At 38.0% G+C, this 15,458-nt stretch overlaps 1 protein-coding gene across 6 annotated transcripts in view; it reads left to right on the top strand.

Annotated features, from left to right (window-relative positions):
- The window catches only part of Upf2 (UPF2 regulator of nonsense transcripts homolog (yeast)), a 105,257-nt gene that overhangs the window by 13,540 nt on the left and 76,259 nt on the right, over positions 1 to 15,458 (top strand). For all 6 annotated transcript variants that reach the window (XR_001783050.1, XM_006497486.1, XM_006497487.1 and 3 more), the window contains 3 exons: positions 8,483 to 8,643; positions 10,922 to 11,116; positions 14,788 to 14,937. Coding sequence is in view for 5 of the 6 variants with exons in the window: in XM_006497486.1 (XP_006497549.1) it covers positions 8,483 to 8,643; positions 10,922 to 11,116; positions 14,788 to 14,937 (506 nt within the window). In the remaining variant the exon portion in view is untranslated. The remainder of the gene's footprint in view (positions 1 to 8,482; positions 8,644 to 10,921; positions 11,117 to 14,787; positions 14,938 to 15,458) is intronic.

Consider the following 15,458-nt stretch of genomic DNA (forward strand, 5'->3'; position numbering starts at 1 on the left):
GCTTCTAAGCCCCTGAAGAGTTTATAGTTTTGACCAGCAACACTTTAGGTAAGGTGAACTTTGACAAATTGGAATTATAAATTTTTTTTTACCTTAAAAGAATCATGCTTATTATACATTTTGCTTATGTGATCTCAACCATCTGTGGGGAGTTACAGCATGTGTAGATTTTAATATTTGATGATTGGAGTTAATAGCTTTATATGCTTGATAACTGTTCTGTTGTATTCAGGGATCATTTTGTTAATAGAGCTCTTACTAGTTCTTTTGACATTTAATAAGATTGATTCGTAAAAATGTTATAGTTAACAGAAGATTTTCTTTCAGTAGACTGAAGTAATATATTCAAATATAAAGTAATAAGTTCTCAATACTCAAAATGATTTTGTTTCTTGGTGCTATGACAAAAGCTGGGGCTTGTGCTTGCTGGGCTAATACTTCTTTTTTTGGGGGGGGGGCTAACACTTCTAACACCAACCCCTAAAGGAGTATGTGTGGGAGTTGCCTAAGACCATCAGGAAACACAGATACTTAACATTACAGTTCATGACAGTAGCAAAATTATAGTTATGAAATAGCAATGAAAATAATTTTATGGCTGGGGTCACCACAACGTGAAGAACTGTATTAAAAAGTTGCAGCACTAGGAAGGTTGAGAACTCCTGCTGTAAAGTGTCCACACTGGAAATTGATGGAAACAGTAGCAAGTTTTGGTTTTAATACCTTTAAAGTAGTCCTTTCCTGATTGTTCGACTCGTTGGCAATAGTGGTTCAGTTTTAAAGTTTAGTAAAAGTTGTAAATAGAATTCAAATATTCTCTTTTCTCTACTGTTAATAAAATCCAAGAAGTACTATTAGTTTGACTGATGTTGAAACTTAAATATACTGATTTAAAATTTACTTAATTTTAAATTGCTTTTACCTTAATTTCCTTCAAGTGGGCTTTACCCACTTTGATCAGTTGGTAATATTTACACACTATTAAGATATTGTCTCATGCCTCATGACCGTATATTCAAGGTTATAGATGTATCTTGGCTTTGGTGGTCAATGCCTTTACTCTCAGAATTTAGGAGGCAAAGGCCCGTATGTCTCTGAGTTCCAGGGTACCCTACAGAGCTAATTCCAGGTCAGCCAGGGATACACGGAGAAACCCTATCATGAAACCTTTAAAAAAAAAATAAAAAGATATTGCCTCACTGCATTTTCTCCTTAAGCAATCTCTAACAGTATTACAAGAACCTTGTTTTGTTACTTCCTCTTAATTTACCAACTCTATTTAAATGAACTTAACATAGAAATGAATAAATTGTTGTTGTTGTTGTTTTTTGAGACAGGGTTTCTCTGTGTAGCCCTGGCTGTCCTGGAACTCACTTTGTAGACCAGGCTGGCCTCCATCTCAGAAATCTGCCTGCCTCTGCCTCCCGAGTGCTGGGATTAAAGGCGTGCACCACCTTGCCCGACATAAATATTTGAATAAATGCAGTTATATTGTACTCATTGGTGTTTTTTCCGAAGATAATCATAACCAAATTTAAGTGAGATTGTAAGAAAATTTAATATAACTTTATGGCTTGTTTTTGTGATAGTTTGACAAGACATGAGCAAATGGGAGGTAAAACACAGCATATTTTTTTCTTGGATTTAGTTATGACATATCTTCAAGATTTTATGTCTTATTTTCTGTGATTGTGCAAGATCAAAATTTAAAAGGATGTTTGTTTATTTGCTGAGATTTTAAAAAATGAATTAATTTACATCCTGACCACAGTTTCATAGATCAAAATATCTGGCATTGAAGCTTTTTACTTTTTTACAGTGGTTTTTGTACTTTTTTTTTCATGAAAATAGCATTTTCTATCAATATAATGAATTATATGCATAGTCTTACTGATGTCTTCACAATATCCCTAAAGGAAATACCTGTATTTTGAAGGTGACTGATGAAGGAATTTGAGTACTTGCCCAGGTAATGTGAAGAGCCAATGACAAAATCAAGTTCCTTTTCTCGGGGCTGTGATTCTCTCAGCTATCATTCTCAGCCCTCTCACTGCGGCCAGTCCTTAGCAATTCTAATGCAAGCCAGAGGAGTTCGGGTTATATTTTTGGTTAAAAAGAGAATTTTAAAATAGCACCTTGATTTTGGTGGTTTGCTTTTAGTATGTACATTTAAGAGAGTTTAATTCTAATAGAATGTACAAAGCAGATTAATTTTAATTTTAGAGTCAGCCATAGTCTACTTTTTAATAATGCAGACTCCAGAAGCAGGGTAATCGGGTTCAAACTAGACCTGTCATTTACTCTGTATTCTTGGGTCAGTGTTCCTAGCCTTCCAGTGGAGATAATAGTAGTGTTCTAATTTTGATGTAAATGTGGGGTCTGTTGTGAATCAGATGTGTACATGCACTTTAATAGCACCAGGCACTACTTCAGTGCTTTTAAAAATGTTTAAAATACTTAATGTATTGCCTGTTTGATCTTTCTGAAAATCTCTGAGTCATTATTGTTTAACACCAACAGCCAGCCTTGAACTCTGATATTCCTACCTCAGCTCTGCTTGCTGTAAAAATTTATTTGTAAGGAAATATAGAGCAAATAAGTAATCTGTATAAAATAAAAGAGAATAACAAAAATCAAATCATAGAAGTGAAAAACTGGGAAGGAAAAAGTATGCCTTGTAATATGAGGCATTAAGGTGAATGCTTGATTCAAGAGTGAACTGCTCGATGTTTTCTGTCAGGGTTAGAATAGTAACATAAAAACCCTTCAGTGAGTGTGGTGCCCATGCCTTCAGTCCCAGCGCTCTGGAGGCTCTGTGAGTCCCAGCCCTGGTAGTTGGAGGACATTTAGGGTGTTTCTAAATGGTGATGTCTCATACTGGTTTTGCTTTTGCTTTTTTTTGAGACAGGGTTTCTCTGTGTAGCCCTGACTGTCCTGGAACTCACTCTGTAGATCAGGCTGGCCTCAAAATCAGAAATCCACCTGCCTCTGCCTCCCGAGTGCTGGGACTAAAGGCGTGCGCCATCAATGTCTGGAGAATAAAACAAGTTTTACTTTTTCCTTTTTTTGATTTTTTTTTTTTTTTTTGAAATGGAGTCTCACTTATGTAGCCTGGCTGTCCCTGAACTTACGGTGGTCTGTTCTCTCTGCCTCCAGAGTGTTGGAATTATTGGTGTGAGAAGCAAGAAATCTCTTTTATATATATTTTTGTTATAATAAGACTTGGGCCAGGTGGTGGTGGCGCACGCCTTTAATCCCAGCACTTGGGAGGCAGAGGCAGGTGGATTTCTGAGTTTGAGGCCAGCCTGGTCTACAAAGTGAGTTCCAGGAGCGCCAGGGCTACACAGAGAAACCCTGTCTCGAAAACCCAAAAAAAAAAAAAAAAAAAAAAAAAAAAGACTTGGGATTGGGTTTATTTCATTACTTTTTGCATCTGTAAGAGGGTACTACTACCTTAGCATTGTGCAGTCATGGAGAGGGACCAAGGTAGTTAATAACCGTTTAATGGTGATGATTGATTGATTTGACTAATGCCAGAGCAGGTCATTGACCAGTTTCTAGTGCCTAGTGTAAAAAATGTAAAAGGTGATGAATGCTTTGTGAAATGTGAAGGCTACATTATGTTGATGTCTCACTGTTCTTGTTTTCTTGTAGCATGGTAAACTCATTTCCATACTGCCTGGCCGGCACTCTTTACTGCACTGGCATTGAGCACTTTCAGTAAGATCCTGTGGTCTAGAAAACTTAGAATATTCATTTTCTGGTTCTTTCCAGAAAAAGTTCACTGACCTCTGATTAACAGTGGTTTCAAAAGAATGCTTTCAGTTCAGCTTTGTAAATAGATGTGCACCTAAAAAGATTGAAATACTATATGATGATCATTAGCATAGTTTTGCTTATATTTTCAGTGTTAACATTCTCACGCAGTTTAAGAAATTTTGGTGAGGAGTAAGCTAAAGGTACAATGCTTGCCTACCATACATGAAGCCCTGAGTTCTGTTCCCAGCAATGTGTAGGGAAAAAAAGGTGAAGTTTTCATTTTTGTCTTGTTTTGTTTTTAATTTAATCTTTAATGGAAACTGCACCCAGGGCCTTGACAAAGCTAGAGTCAGAACTCCATTTCCACCCAATACTTTTGATGACTGATTCTGTTGCTAAAATCATAATAGTTTTAGATTAGAGGGTGCTGTAGATTCTGTGAGCTGTTTAGTAAGCATGTGTTAAATAAGTGATCAAATTAGATACCACTTTGGGTTCTATTTGTAACAGAACTTGAAATTCCACTTTTGGTATCCTGTCCTATTTACTAAGTTAAATTCTCCATGTATGATGTAGTTAGAAAACAACCCAAAATCTCAGTTTCTATTTTCCTAAGAGGAAATATTTTACTGAATATTTAACCTAAGTACATATTTATTTAGCAACTAGATAAATTAGTGTTGTTAAAGAATTTGATCATGGTCTTGGGGTTGGTGGTAGATGCCTGCAATCCATAATATTCAGGATCCAGAGGCAGGAGGATTGCTAATTCCATACCATCTGGGTAGTACATTGAGTTGAAGGCCAGTCTGCACTACAAGACCCACTGACCTCTCCTTCCTTCCTTCTCTCCCTCTCCCTCCTTTCCTTCCTTCTAGACTAGGAGTTAAACCTAGCACCTCACAAGGCTTAGACGAGTGATCTACCTCTGAGACCCCATTTCTTAAAAAACAAAACAAAAAGCAGGAATAAGATTTGAGGGAGGGTTAAGGGCTGTCTCTGAAGGTTTAAAGCTTATTTTTTAAAGATATTTTTATTTTATGTGTATTTTGCCTCCACGTTTGTCTGTTGACCACATGCATTCATGGTGCCCACAGAGATGTTAATTGTAATTACAGACACTTGTTAGCCACCGTGTGGGTGCTGAGATCTAACTGAGCTCCAGAGAGCCACAAGTGCCCTTAGCTATCAAGCCGTCTCTCCAGTCTCAGTCTTGGCTTTATTTTATACATATGGATGTTTTGCTGTGTGTGCCCTCACCACATATGGACTTATTTGGCTAGCCCCAGTTTTAAAGTTTTAGCTTGGTCTCAGAGGAACTGGAGCGGAATTAGAACCTAGGTGCTTTGAATTAAATTTACTCATTGATTTGAATCTAGTCCTGTGCAAGTTCTTGAACATAAAGTCGATCCTGAAGTAGTTCTGCTTAAAGTCATGGTAAAATAGTTACTTAATGCTTATGTGCCAGAAGTTCTTAGTGTTGTAGATTTCAGTGGGCTGAATATGTGCTCCTCAGATGACCAAGAAGTTAGAACTTGTAAGACAAATACATTTCTAAATTGTGTTCTAGGCTCCCCTACCCTGGTTTTGTTTGTTGTTAAACACTGTGATCATGTTACATTTTTTTTCTTAAAAGTGTATGTGTGTGGTCAGAAGACAACTTTTGGAAGTTGATTCTCTTCTTTCACTGTGTGATTCCTAGGAACAGAGCTTAGCTTATCAGGCTTTGTGGCAAGCACTTTGCCCTTTGAGCCATCTTACTGACCCCAGTGGTGCATGGTAATATTCATTAACTATACTGAAATTATTATTAGTATCTCTGCTAACAGAATTGTCTTTTTTCTTTTAAGAAAAATGATTTATTTATTATTATAATTAAGTACACTGTAGCTGTCTTCAGATCTCATTACGGGTGGTTGTGAGCCACCATGTGGTTGCTGGGATTTGAACTCAGGACCTTCAGTAGAGCAGTCAGTGTTCTTACCCGCTGACCCATCTCACCAGCCCTCTTTTCTTTTCTTTTTTTTTTTTTTAATTAAAGTTTTATTTATCTTTTATGTATACAGCATTCTGCCTGTATGTATGCCTGCAGGCCAGAAGAGGGCACTAGATCTTATTGTAGATAGTTGTGAGCCACCATATCGTTGCTAGGAATTGAACTCAGGACCTCTGGAAGAGCAGACAGTGCTCTTAACCTCTGAGCCATTTCTCCAGCCCTCCTCCTTTTGTTGTTTTGTTTTTGCTTTTCAAGACAGGGTTATTCTGTGTTATAACTCACTCTGTAGATCAGACTGGCCTCGAACTCAAGAGATCTGCTTGTCCTTGCCTCCTGAGTAGGATAAAGGCCTGTACGCCACTGCCTCAGCTCAGAATTGTCATTAGAATAAACTCTTTAGTTCTTTCCACCTTTGACAATAATTTGCATATTATTCTTATCATTTAAAATGTAAAATTTACATGTATGTATGTATTGTATGCATGTGTGTTTAGGTGTGTATGTATAAGTGTGCATCCACTTGTCTTTAACATCGGGGTCCCAGAGATAGAAGTTGGGCTGTCAGGCTTGATGGAACGTGTATTGGCTGATCCATTTTGACAACCCACTGAAGAGTTTAAAACTACAATCATTTGGGGGGCAGTATTTCTTTGAATCACTTACTGGTTTTGATTAAATTTTTTTCTGAATTTTCTTAGGACTGATTAAATATCCTGATAAGTTCATAGTAACGTTAGTTTCTTTGATGAATATACATATTGTTTTACGTTTTAAAATCTATAAACTTGCTGAAAGAAACTTTTGTTTGTTTATATATTTTATGCATATTGGTGTTATATCTGCATGTACATTAAAAGAAATTTATTTTTGCTTATCACATTACTTTGAAGTAAAAAACAGGGAAAACTTAAGACAATAAATAGTTTTGGTCTTCATAGAGAAATAATTTTAGCCTAGGTAAATATGGTTATACTGTTATATCAGAAATTGCTAATATATTTTTAAGTTGTAAAATGAGTGAAAATTTAAATATTGTTAAGCATATTTGATGGTAAATCATTTTCTCTCCTTCCCTCCACCCTCCCCTCCCTTCCTTTCTTCTTTGGTGTTCCTACGATTAGAACCCAGGGCCTGTACTCTCCCACAGTTACACCCCTGCTCACACAAGTTCTCTCTATAAGAAGACAACACCTCAGAAAACAAGATCGTATTTAGCTTATAAGAGGGCCCAAGTGCCAAGCAATAAACTTCTAAATATTACTTTTTTTTAAGATTTATTTTATTTATATGAGTACACTGTAGCTGTCTTCAGACACACCAGAAGAGGGCATCCAATCCCATTACAGATGGTTGTGAGCCACCATGTGGTTGTTGAGAATTGAACTCAGAACCTCTGGAAGAGCAGTCAGTGCTCTTAACCACTGAGCCATCTCTCCGGTCCCCTAAATATTACTTTTGGAAATGTTTTTAAAATTTTTAGTTGTTTTTTTGAAAACTTGTTGAAAGTTGGGATGGAGACAGGAGGATTATGGAGTTGAAGACTAGCGTTGGCAACAGAGTGAGCTTGAGAAGAGCCTGGGCTACACGAGACCCAATTTCAACCATCCTACAAAACATCTTTTATGTGTATAGCATTGTTTATAAATAACAGTTATACTACCAGATAAATATTTAGTGTCAAACAAATTGCATTCTTTTGTGTAAGTCTTAACTGTCTGTACCAGTAGAGTGGGAATTTTGACTTTGTACATTTTGGTTATTTTCCAGTAGTTTAATATTAGTAATCAAGAGTAACTGACAGTACTTTTTTGTGAAGTAGGAAGAATTAGATCCTTGGGCTTCCCCGTGAAAGCCTTGAGTAAGTGGGTTGATCATTTCAGTTTATCTGTTCAATAAATAACTAATACTGTAAATTGAAAACTGATTATGTTAGAGAAATGGATTTTTTTTAAAAAAGGTATTCTTTTTTTGTTGTTGTTGTTTTTTGTTTTTGTTTTTTGTTTTTTTCGAGACAGGGTTTCTCTGTGTAGCTCTGGCTGTCCTGGAACTCACTTTGTAGACCAGGCTGGCTTTGAACTCAGAAATCCGCCTGCCTCCACCTCCCAAGTGCTGGGATTAAAGGCGTGCGCCACCATGCCCGACCTAAAAGGTATTCTTGATTTAAATCATAGACGTTCATGGATGATAATTCTGGCTTTGAACCTCTTAAAACCTGTTATATTTAGAAACCAACTTTTGTGGCTGTGAATATTTTTGGCTAATAGTGTGTCTTAGGAAAGCATAGTTTTAACAAAATAACTTAATTCTACAGTAAAATTTTAAATATATTTTCTTATCAAGTCATTGTTGAGGTTTAAGGATAACTGATTCTTCTCATAATTTGTTGCTTTTGAAAATCAGTTAGTGATTTGGAGTAAATATTTTTGATTAGCTGTATGCCAAAGGGTTCTATTCTTGTAACAAAGTACTAAATGATCTTTAGTTATTTAATAAAGTTAAATATTATGGTGATTCTGAATATATATTTTATCATCTTTGAGTGAACTTAATAGAGTTTTTGTTGTATGTATTTTAATTTTAAGGTAGATCCTGAGAATATGAGATTAAAAAATTAGTAAAGAGCATTATGTTAACTTTCTGTGTAAGATAAGATTGTATGGACTGTTTGTTCCATATGGTCGTGTTCACTGTGACAAGCTCATCAGATTCTCCTTCCTTTCTTTACAGGCGTATTCTGCACTCTAAAGGCGAGCTAAGTGAGGACAGGCACAAGCAATATGAGGAGTTTGCAATGTCTTACCAGAAGCTGCTGGCGAACTCTCAGTCCTTAGCGGACCTTTTGGATGAAAATATGCCCGATCTTCCTCAGGACAAACCCACACCAGAAGGTAAGGTATAGCCAGGCCACTCTCAGGTTTCCGTGCACCTCTGTGGGGTCAGTTCTCTGCTGACTGAACTCAGGTAATCAAACTTGGCAGCAGTTTGTCCACTCGGTCAGCTCACCAGTGTGATAGACTTAATCGTCATTTTTTTTATAGATTATTCATTCATTCATTCATTCATTTATTTATTTATTTATTTATTTATTTGTTATGTGTAAGTACACTGTAGCTGTCTTCAGACACTCCAGAAGAGGGAGTCAGATCTCGTTACGGATGGTTGTGAGCCATCATGTGGTTGCTGGGATTTGAACTCCAGACCTTCTCGGAGGAGCAGTCGGGTGCTCTTACCCGCTGAGCCATCTCACCAGCCCTCATCATTTTTTTTTAAATCAATTTTTTTGTATGTGTGAGTTAAAGTGTATTTTTGTGGTGTATGTATATAAGGAATGTGCATGGAATATGAGTGTTCATGTGTATGAAGTTCAGAGGTAAATGTCCAGTGACTTCGTCAGTTTCTACGTGTGTGTGTGTGTGTGTGTGTGTGTGTGTGTGTGTGTGTGTATCTTGGGGTGTGTGTGTGTGTGTGTGTGTGTGTATCTTGGGGGGTGTGTGTGTGTGTGTGTGTGTGTGTATCTTGGGGTGTGTGTGTGCGTGTGTGTGTGTGTGTGTGTGTGTTTTGAGGTTGATGTCAGGTGCCTTCCTTTGTTGTTTTTCTCCCTCCCTCCCTCCCTTCCTTTCTTCCTTCCTTCCTTCCTTTAGTGAATAATTAACCTCTGCAGGGTTAATTTTAATCCACCTGATTAATTACCTGTGTATTTATTTCCTGTGTGTATGTGTGAAGAGCTTATCAGTGTCATGGTGCACATGTGGAGATGACAGCACACCTCTGTGGAGTGGGTTTTCTTGTTCCACCTCTCCATGTGTTCTGAGGATTAGACCCATGTAGCACACCTTTCTTTTCTCCTGAGGTGTAGAGGTACTGAGGAGAGAACTCAAGGCCTGGGACTTTGGAGGGCAGCACTTTGTCAATAAGCTGCAGTCCTAGTCTCCCTCCCAGTGTCATCTCTTAGAGAATAGAGAACTGTGTCTGTATTTATTCTCAGTTCCCCTCCTCTCTTACATGTCACCATAGAGTAATCTGCTCAGAATATAAAAATAAACTAACAAATAAATAAAATTCCTACTCTTTTTTTTTTCTTCTTCTTCTTCTTTGAGACAGGGTTTCTCTGTGTAGCCATGGCTGTTCTGGAACTCACTCTGTAGACCAGGCTGGCCTCTAACTCAGAAATCTGCCTGCCTCTGCCTCCAGAGTGCTGGGATTAAAGGCGTGAGCCACCACTGCCTGGCAAATTCCTACTAATTCTTTTTTTTTTTTTAAGATTTATTTATTTGTTTATTATATGTGTGTACTTTGTAGGTATCTTCAGACACTCCAGAAGAGGGCATCAGATTTTTGTTATGGATGGTTGTGAGCCACCAGGTGGTTGCTGGGATTTGAACTCAGGACCTTTGGAAGAGCAGTTGGTGCTCTTAACTGCTGAGCCATCTCACCAGCCCCAAATTCCTACTTCTTAATCATGAGCCTGTCCACAGGCTTTATTCTTTCTGTACTTATCTCCAAACTAAAATCATAAATAATCGGGCATCTGAGGTGGGTAAAAAGTACTTGCCTCACTAGCCTCACTCAGCGTTGGGAAGAGAGAACTGAATCTAGAAAAATTGTTGCCTGACCTCCAACACAAATTTTGTAGTGGGCATGCGCGGGCACTTGCACACACAATAATTATAATAATTAAAAAGATGATTACTGGGTGGAAAGATGGCTTAGCAGTTAAGAGCACTACTGCTCTTCCAAAGGACCCAGGTTTGGTGTCTAGTTACCCATTAGGCATCTGTAACTCCAGATCCAATAAATTCATATAGGCCCCCCCACACACATAAATAAGAATAAAATAAATCTTTTAAAAAAAAAAAAGGTCAAGCATGGTGACTCTAACCTTTAACCTTTAATACAGCACTCAGAACACAGGCAGGTCCATCTCTTAAGTTCAAGACCAGCCTGGTCTATAGAATGAATTTCAGGAAATTCAGGGCTACAGAGAGAAACTTTGTCTCAAAGCAAAACAAATCAGAATAAAGAGAGATGGTCACATGCAGTCCTAAGTTCTTGTTGATTGAAGAGAATCTAGTCACCGGAAACATGGAGATGTATTGGCTACAAGCTTGAAAATGAAAAGTGTTACCTCCTGTTTCTGATGTGCTCTCTGCTCACGGTGTACTGTAGAGCATGGGCCCGGAATCGACATATTTACACCCGGCAAACCTGGAGAGTATGACTTAGAAGGTGGCATTTGGGAAGATGAAGACGCTCGGAATTTTTATGAAAACCTCATCGATTTGAAAGCATTTGTTCCAGCCATCTTGTTCAAAGACAATGAAAAAAGTCAGAACAAAGATTCTAACAAAGATGATTCCAAAGGTAAATTATTTTTTAAAGTAATATTATTTATATATGTATGCATCTATCTATCTCTATCTATCTATCTATCTATCTATCTATCTATCTATCTATCTATCTATCTATCTATCTATCTATCTATCTATTGTGTGCCAGGGGGTAGTACATGCAAGTCAGAGGACAACTTGACAGAGTCAGATTTCTTTTTCTACCTTTATTTGGGTTCCAGGGATCAAACTTGGTTGTCAAGCTTGCAGGGCGAATGCTTAACCAGCTCAGCCATCTTACACACCTTGCAAAGATCAGTTCTCATGGTAACAGCTGACCTCTGTGTGGTAGGAATGAGCTTCAAAATGGTATGTGTTTAAAACAACTAGCGTTATGAGCATTCGTTTAAATGAATAAAATGATAGGATCAGTGTTGAAGGGCAGTGGTTGCTGTGTTGGTTGGTGTGCACACTTATGTAGGTGTACAGGCCCAACCCACACATGGAAGTCAGAGGAGGACTTTTCCTGTCTTCCTTACCTTTCCATGGTATTCTCTAGAGTCTCTTGCTGAGTCTGGAGCTAAGCTGGCATTTGCATGCCCTCCTGTCTGTTCCCGTCATCATCCTGTGTCTTCTACACACTACTGTAGTGATGGGCTTATGGGTTTCAGTGGCCAAATCCGTGCTTTCTACATGGGTGCTGGGGATTAGAACTTATTCTTCTGTGTGTGCTCCTGCCCACCCAGCTGTTGGCGGACTTTTTTGGGCTACTTTATTGCGTTATATTATCTACCTCTCTTCCAACTCATATTTTACCCTGATCTCTTCCAACATCCCTATAGTAGGTAGGTGAGACTGAAGGTTAGAGGGGAAAGGGGATGTAGACCTCGTGAGATTACTTCCTGCTGACTCGGGGTGTCAGGTTTCTTGGGGGCAAGTTTTACCTTCATAAGATATCTCTGCGATGATTTGTATTATGCTGGGCCCAGGGAGTGGCAGAATAATTTTTCTCTTTACTAACACTTTTTTTAAAGATTTATTTTATGTGTGAGTGTTGAATACATGTATTTAAATGGACCATGTGTGTTCAGGTCCTAAAGAAACCAAGAGAAGTTGGATCCCCTGAAAGTGGAGTAATATGCAGCTCTGAGCTGCCATGTGGGTTTTGGGAACTAAACCTGTGGCCTCTAAGGACAGCAGGTGCTCTTAACTGCTTAGCAGTCTCTCTAGCCTCCTTATTTATTGATATTCTTTTCTTTTTTTGTTGTCATTTTTGTTTTGTTATTGGATTTTTTTATTTGTTTTGGACAGGGTCTCACTTTGTGTTCTTGGCTGTCTTTGAACCCTATGTATATCAGGTTGACCTTAAACTTGAAGAAAACTGCTTGCTTCTGCCTCTGGAGTGCTGGGGTTATGGGAGCACTGTGCTGCTCAGTGACAATCTTATTTTATTTTCCTCTGAGACAGGATTTCTATGTGACCCCAGCTGACCTGGAACTCAGAGGTCTTTCTCTCTCTCTACCTCTTAAACATAATGGGCATCCATCCCAGTGGAAGAGTTAAAGGCTTTCCCTGAGTTTGGAGTTCAGGTTAAAATTGGTATTGTTGTCTCTAAAACACTGCATAGTTGCCATCATGTGTAATGACACCTTTACTTCCCTATCTTAATGCTGGCATGACGTAAGCTCGTCTTGCCTGTTCCTCTCAAACGTTACTAATAGGTTCCCCACCCTACCACCTTGTCTTCTTTATGAATATTAGGTTAACTTCTTATAAGTTATACATTTCTTAAATATAGGAGACATTTTAAGGCTTTTCTTTTTTTCTCAGCATTCAGTAGCTTAGCATAGTTGTGAATGCGTAGTAGCTAGTGAGTAAAATTTTCATTGTTTTTAACGAGGGGCTGAGGCAGGCTAGGTAAGCACCTCACCACTGAGCAGTAACCCTGTGCAGTTAAGTGCTTTTTGTAAAATAAGAAGGTCCTTTTTTATTGTCTGTTTGTATGCACACGTGCTCTCGCACATGTGGAAGTCAGGGGCTACTTGCAGGAGTCAGTTCTCTTCTTACTACTGTGTAGGCTCCAGGGATCAAGACTGGGTGGGTCTGGTAGCAAGGGCCTTTTCCTTTTCCTGCTGAGCTATCTCGCTAACCTGTGTTTGATAACATGGTATTAGTAAACATTGAGGAGTAAAGACACACTTCATTTGGGAAGTGGCTTCTTGTTTATATTAGTCAAGCTGTATCTCTGGTGTTTAGAACAGTATGTAGCAAACAGTAGGACCTCAGCATATACACGATTGCTGAGTGAGAATGAGGGAGCATACTACTTTCAGACAAAGCAAGAGCTGTCCTTAGAGCTTTCTTTCTTACCGCTGTGAGATGGCATTGAGTGTCATAACTAAAGGCTAGAAGACATGAAACTGCTAAGATTTTAGGTGGTTTAAGTATACATTAAACATTTTTATTTTGTGTGTGGGGGTACATAAGTATAAATTTTTGACCTTGAGTTCTTAAATTTTACTTATTTATTTTTGAGACAGGGTTTCTTTCTGTAGCCCAGGATCTGTATCTCAGACTGGTCTTGAACCTGTATTACTCTTCCTGCATCAGTCTTTTTAGTTCTGGCATTACAGGCATGAGGCACAAACGTACATTCTCATTCTCTCATTCTCTCTCTCTCTCTCTCACAATAGATTTTTTTAAATCTCAAGGAGAAAAGAGAAGCTAGTATGATGAACTCACATTTACCTATCACTCTACTTCTACACATATAAACATTTTTTGCCAGTTTTGTTGAAGATTTGGTTCTGTGGTTTGGTTTGGTTTGGATTTTTGGTTAAGTTCATTTGTTTCTCCAACCAATTTCCTGATTGGTGTCTTTTGTATTTAGTCTTATCTCTTTACTATATTGCTACTAAATTGATTTTTATATCAAACCACATTTCAGTGTTACTTTTATTTCCCAGTCAGAACTGACTGGGGACAGGCTTCCTTTAGTGTCTGAATGCACAGACTCCCGTGTGATTCTGGGAGCCAAATTAAGACAAAGCATTAGAACCAATCCTCAACACGCCTGCCTCCATTCCTCCCTTTTTACTTTCCTTCATTTTTTCCTTCTTTCCTCTCTCCATTGAACAAATGATATGTAGAACTGTAGAAGTTGGGGCCTCAAAAAGCTCAATTTGTTTTATATTCAGATTTGCCAGATATATACCTAGGTTTTTAATCCAGGGTATATAGACTTACCAATCTTTCTCTAATTTTACTTTTTGTATCAGGATTTAAAAAAATTAGAGAAGTTATATAGATTTTGTGAATTTTTTAATGTTTTTTGTAGGAGGATTTAAAAAGTGTTGCTTTTTTAAAAAAATCTGTTGGTGTTTTGCCTGAATGTATGTCTGCACACCTACTGCTCTTAGAAGCCAGAAGAGATGTCAGGTCCCCTGGGACTGTTGTTACAAATAGTTGAGAACTCAGTGTGGATGCTGAAGATCAAGCTTATGGCCTCTGGAAGGCCAGTCAGTGTTCTTAGCTGCTGAGCCACCTCCCCAGCCCTGGAGCAGGATTTTGAACTAACCTTGAATTAAAAAAATATTTTTTGTTTGTTTTTATATATTTTGATTATTTTTGCTACATTGAACCCAAGGTCCCCTGCATGCTAGACAAATATTCTGCCATTATGCTTTTCTTAATGTTTTTAAACAGAGGCAAAAGAACCAAAGGATAATAAGGAGGCATCAAGTCCTGATGATTTGGAACTTGAGTTGGAGAATTTAGAAATTAATGATGATACATTGGAGTTAGAAGGTGCAGATGAAGCTGAAGATCTTACAAAGAAACTTCTTGATGAACAAGGTAAAGGACTGTGTCACCAGGTTTTATTTGTTATCTTTTTACACAGAACTCTTGCCTTAAAGTATGGATCTTTTATATTCTCTGTTGTTTTCTTAATGTTTTTATTTTATCTTCTGTGTATGAGTGCTTCACTTGTATGTATATATATATGTGTGTGTGAACCACTTGTATTCCTAGTGCCCATGGAATTCAGAAGAGGGTGTCAGATTCCCTGGAATTGGAGTTAGGGATGGTTCTAAGCCATGTGCATGGTGGGAGCCAAACCCTGGTAACAAGTATTCTTAACCACTGAGCCATCTCTCCAATACTAATTTGGATTTTAAATATTTAGTTTTCTATTGCCTTTATTCAGTCTCAATGTAGATTTTGACTTAGAATAGGATGTTACTGAATATTATGTGACTTTTCGCTTTACTAATTGTATTTAAAGTTTGTTACTTTTTCCCACCCTTTAATTCCCCTCCCTCCCCTAGTTTCACTCTCACTAGATTGGGGGGGTGGGTAGACTGAGAGACCCCCTA

Source organism: Mus musculus, chromosome 2, assembly GCF_000001635.26.
Source record: "Mus musculus strain C57BL/6J chromosome 2, GRCm38.p6 C57BL/6J".
NCBI classification, from domain to species: domain Eukaryota; kingdom Metazoa; phylum Chordata; class Mammalia; order Rodentia; family Muridae; genus Mus; species Mus musculus.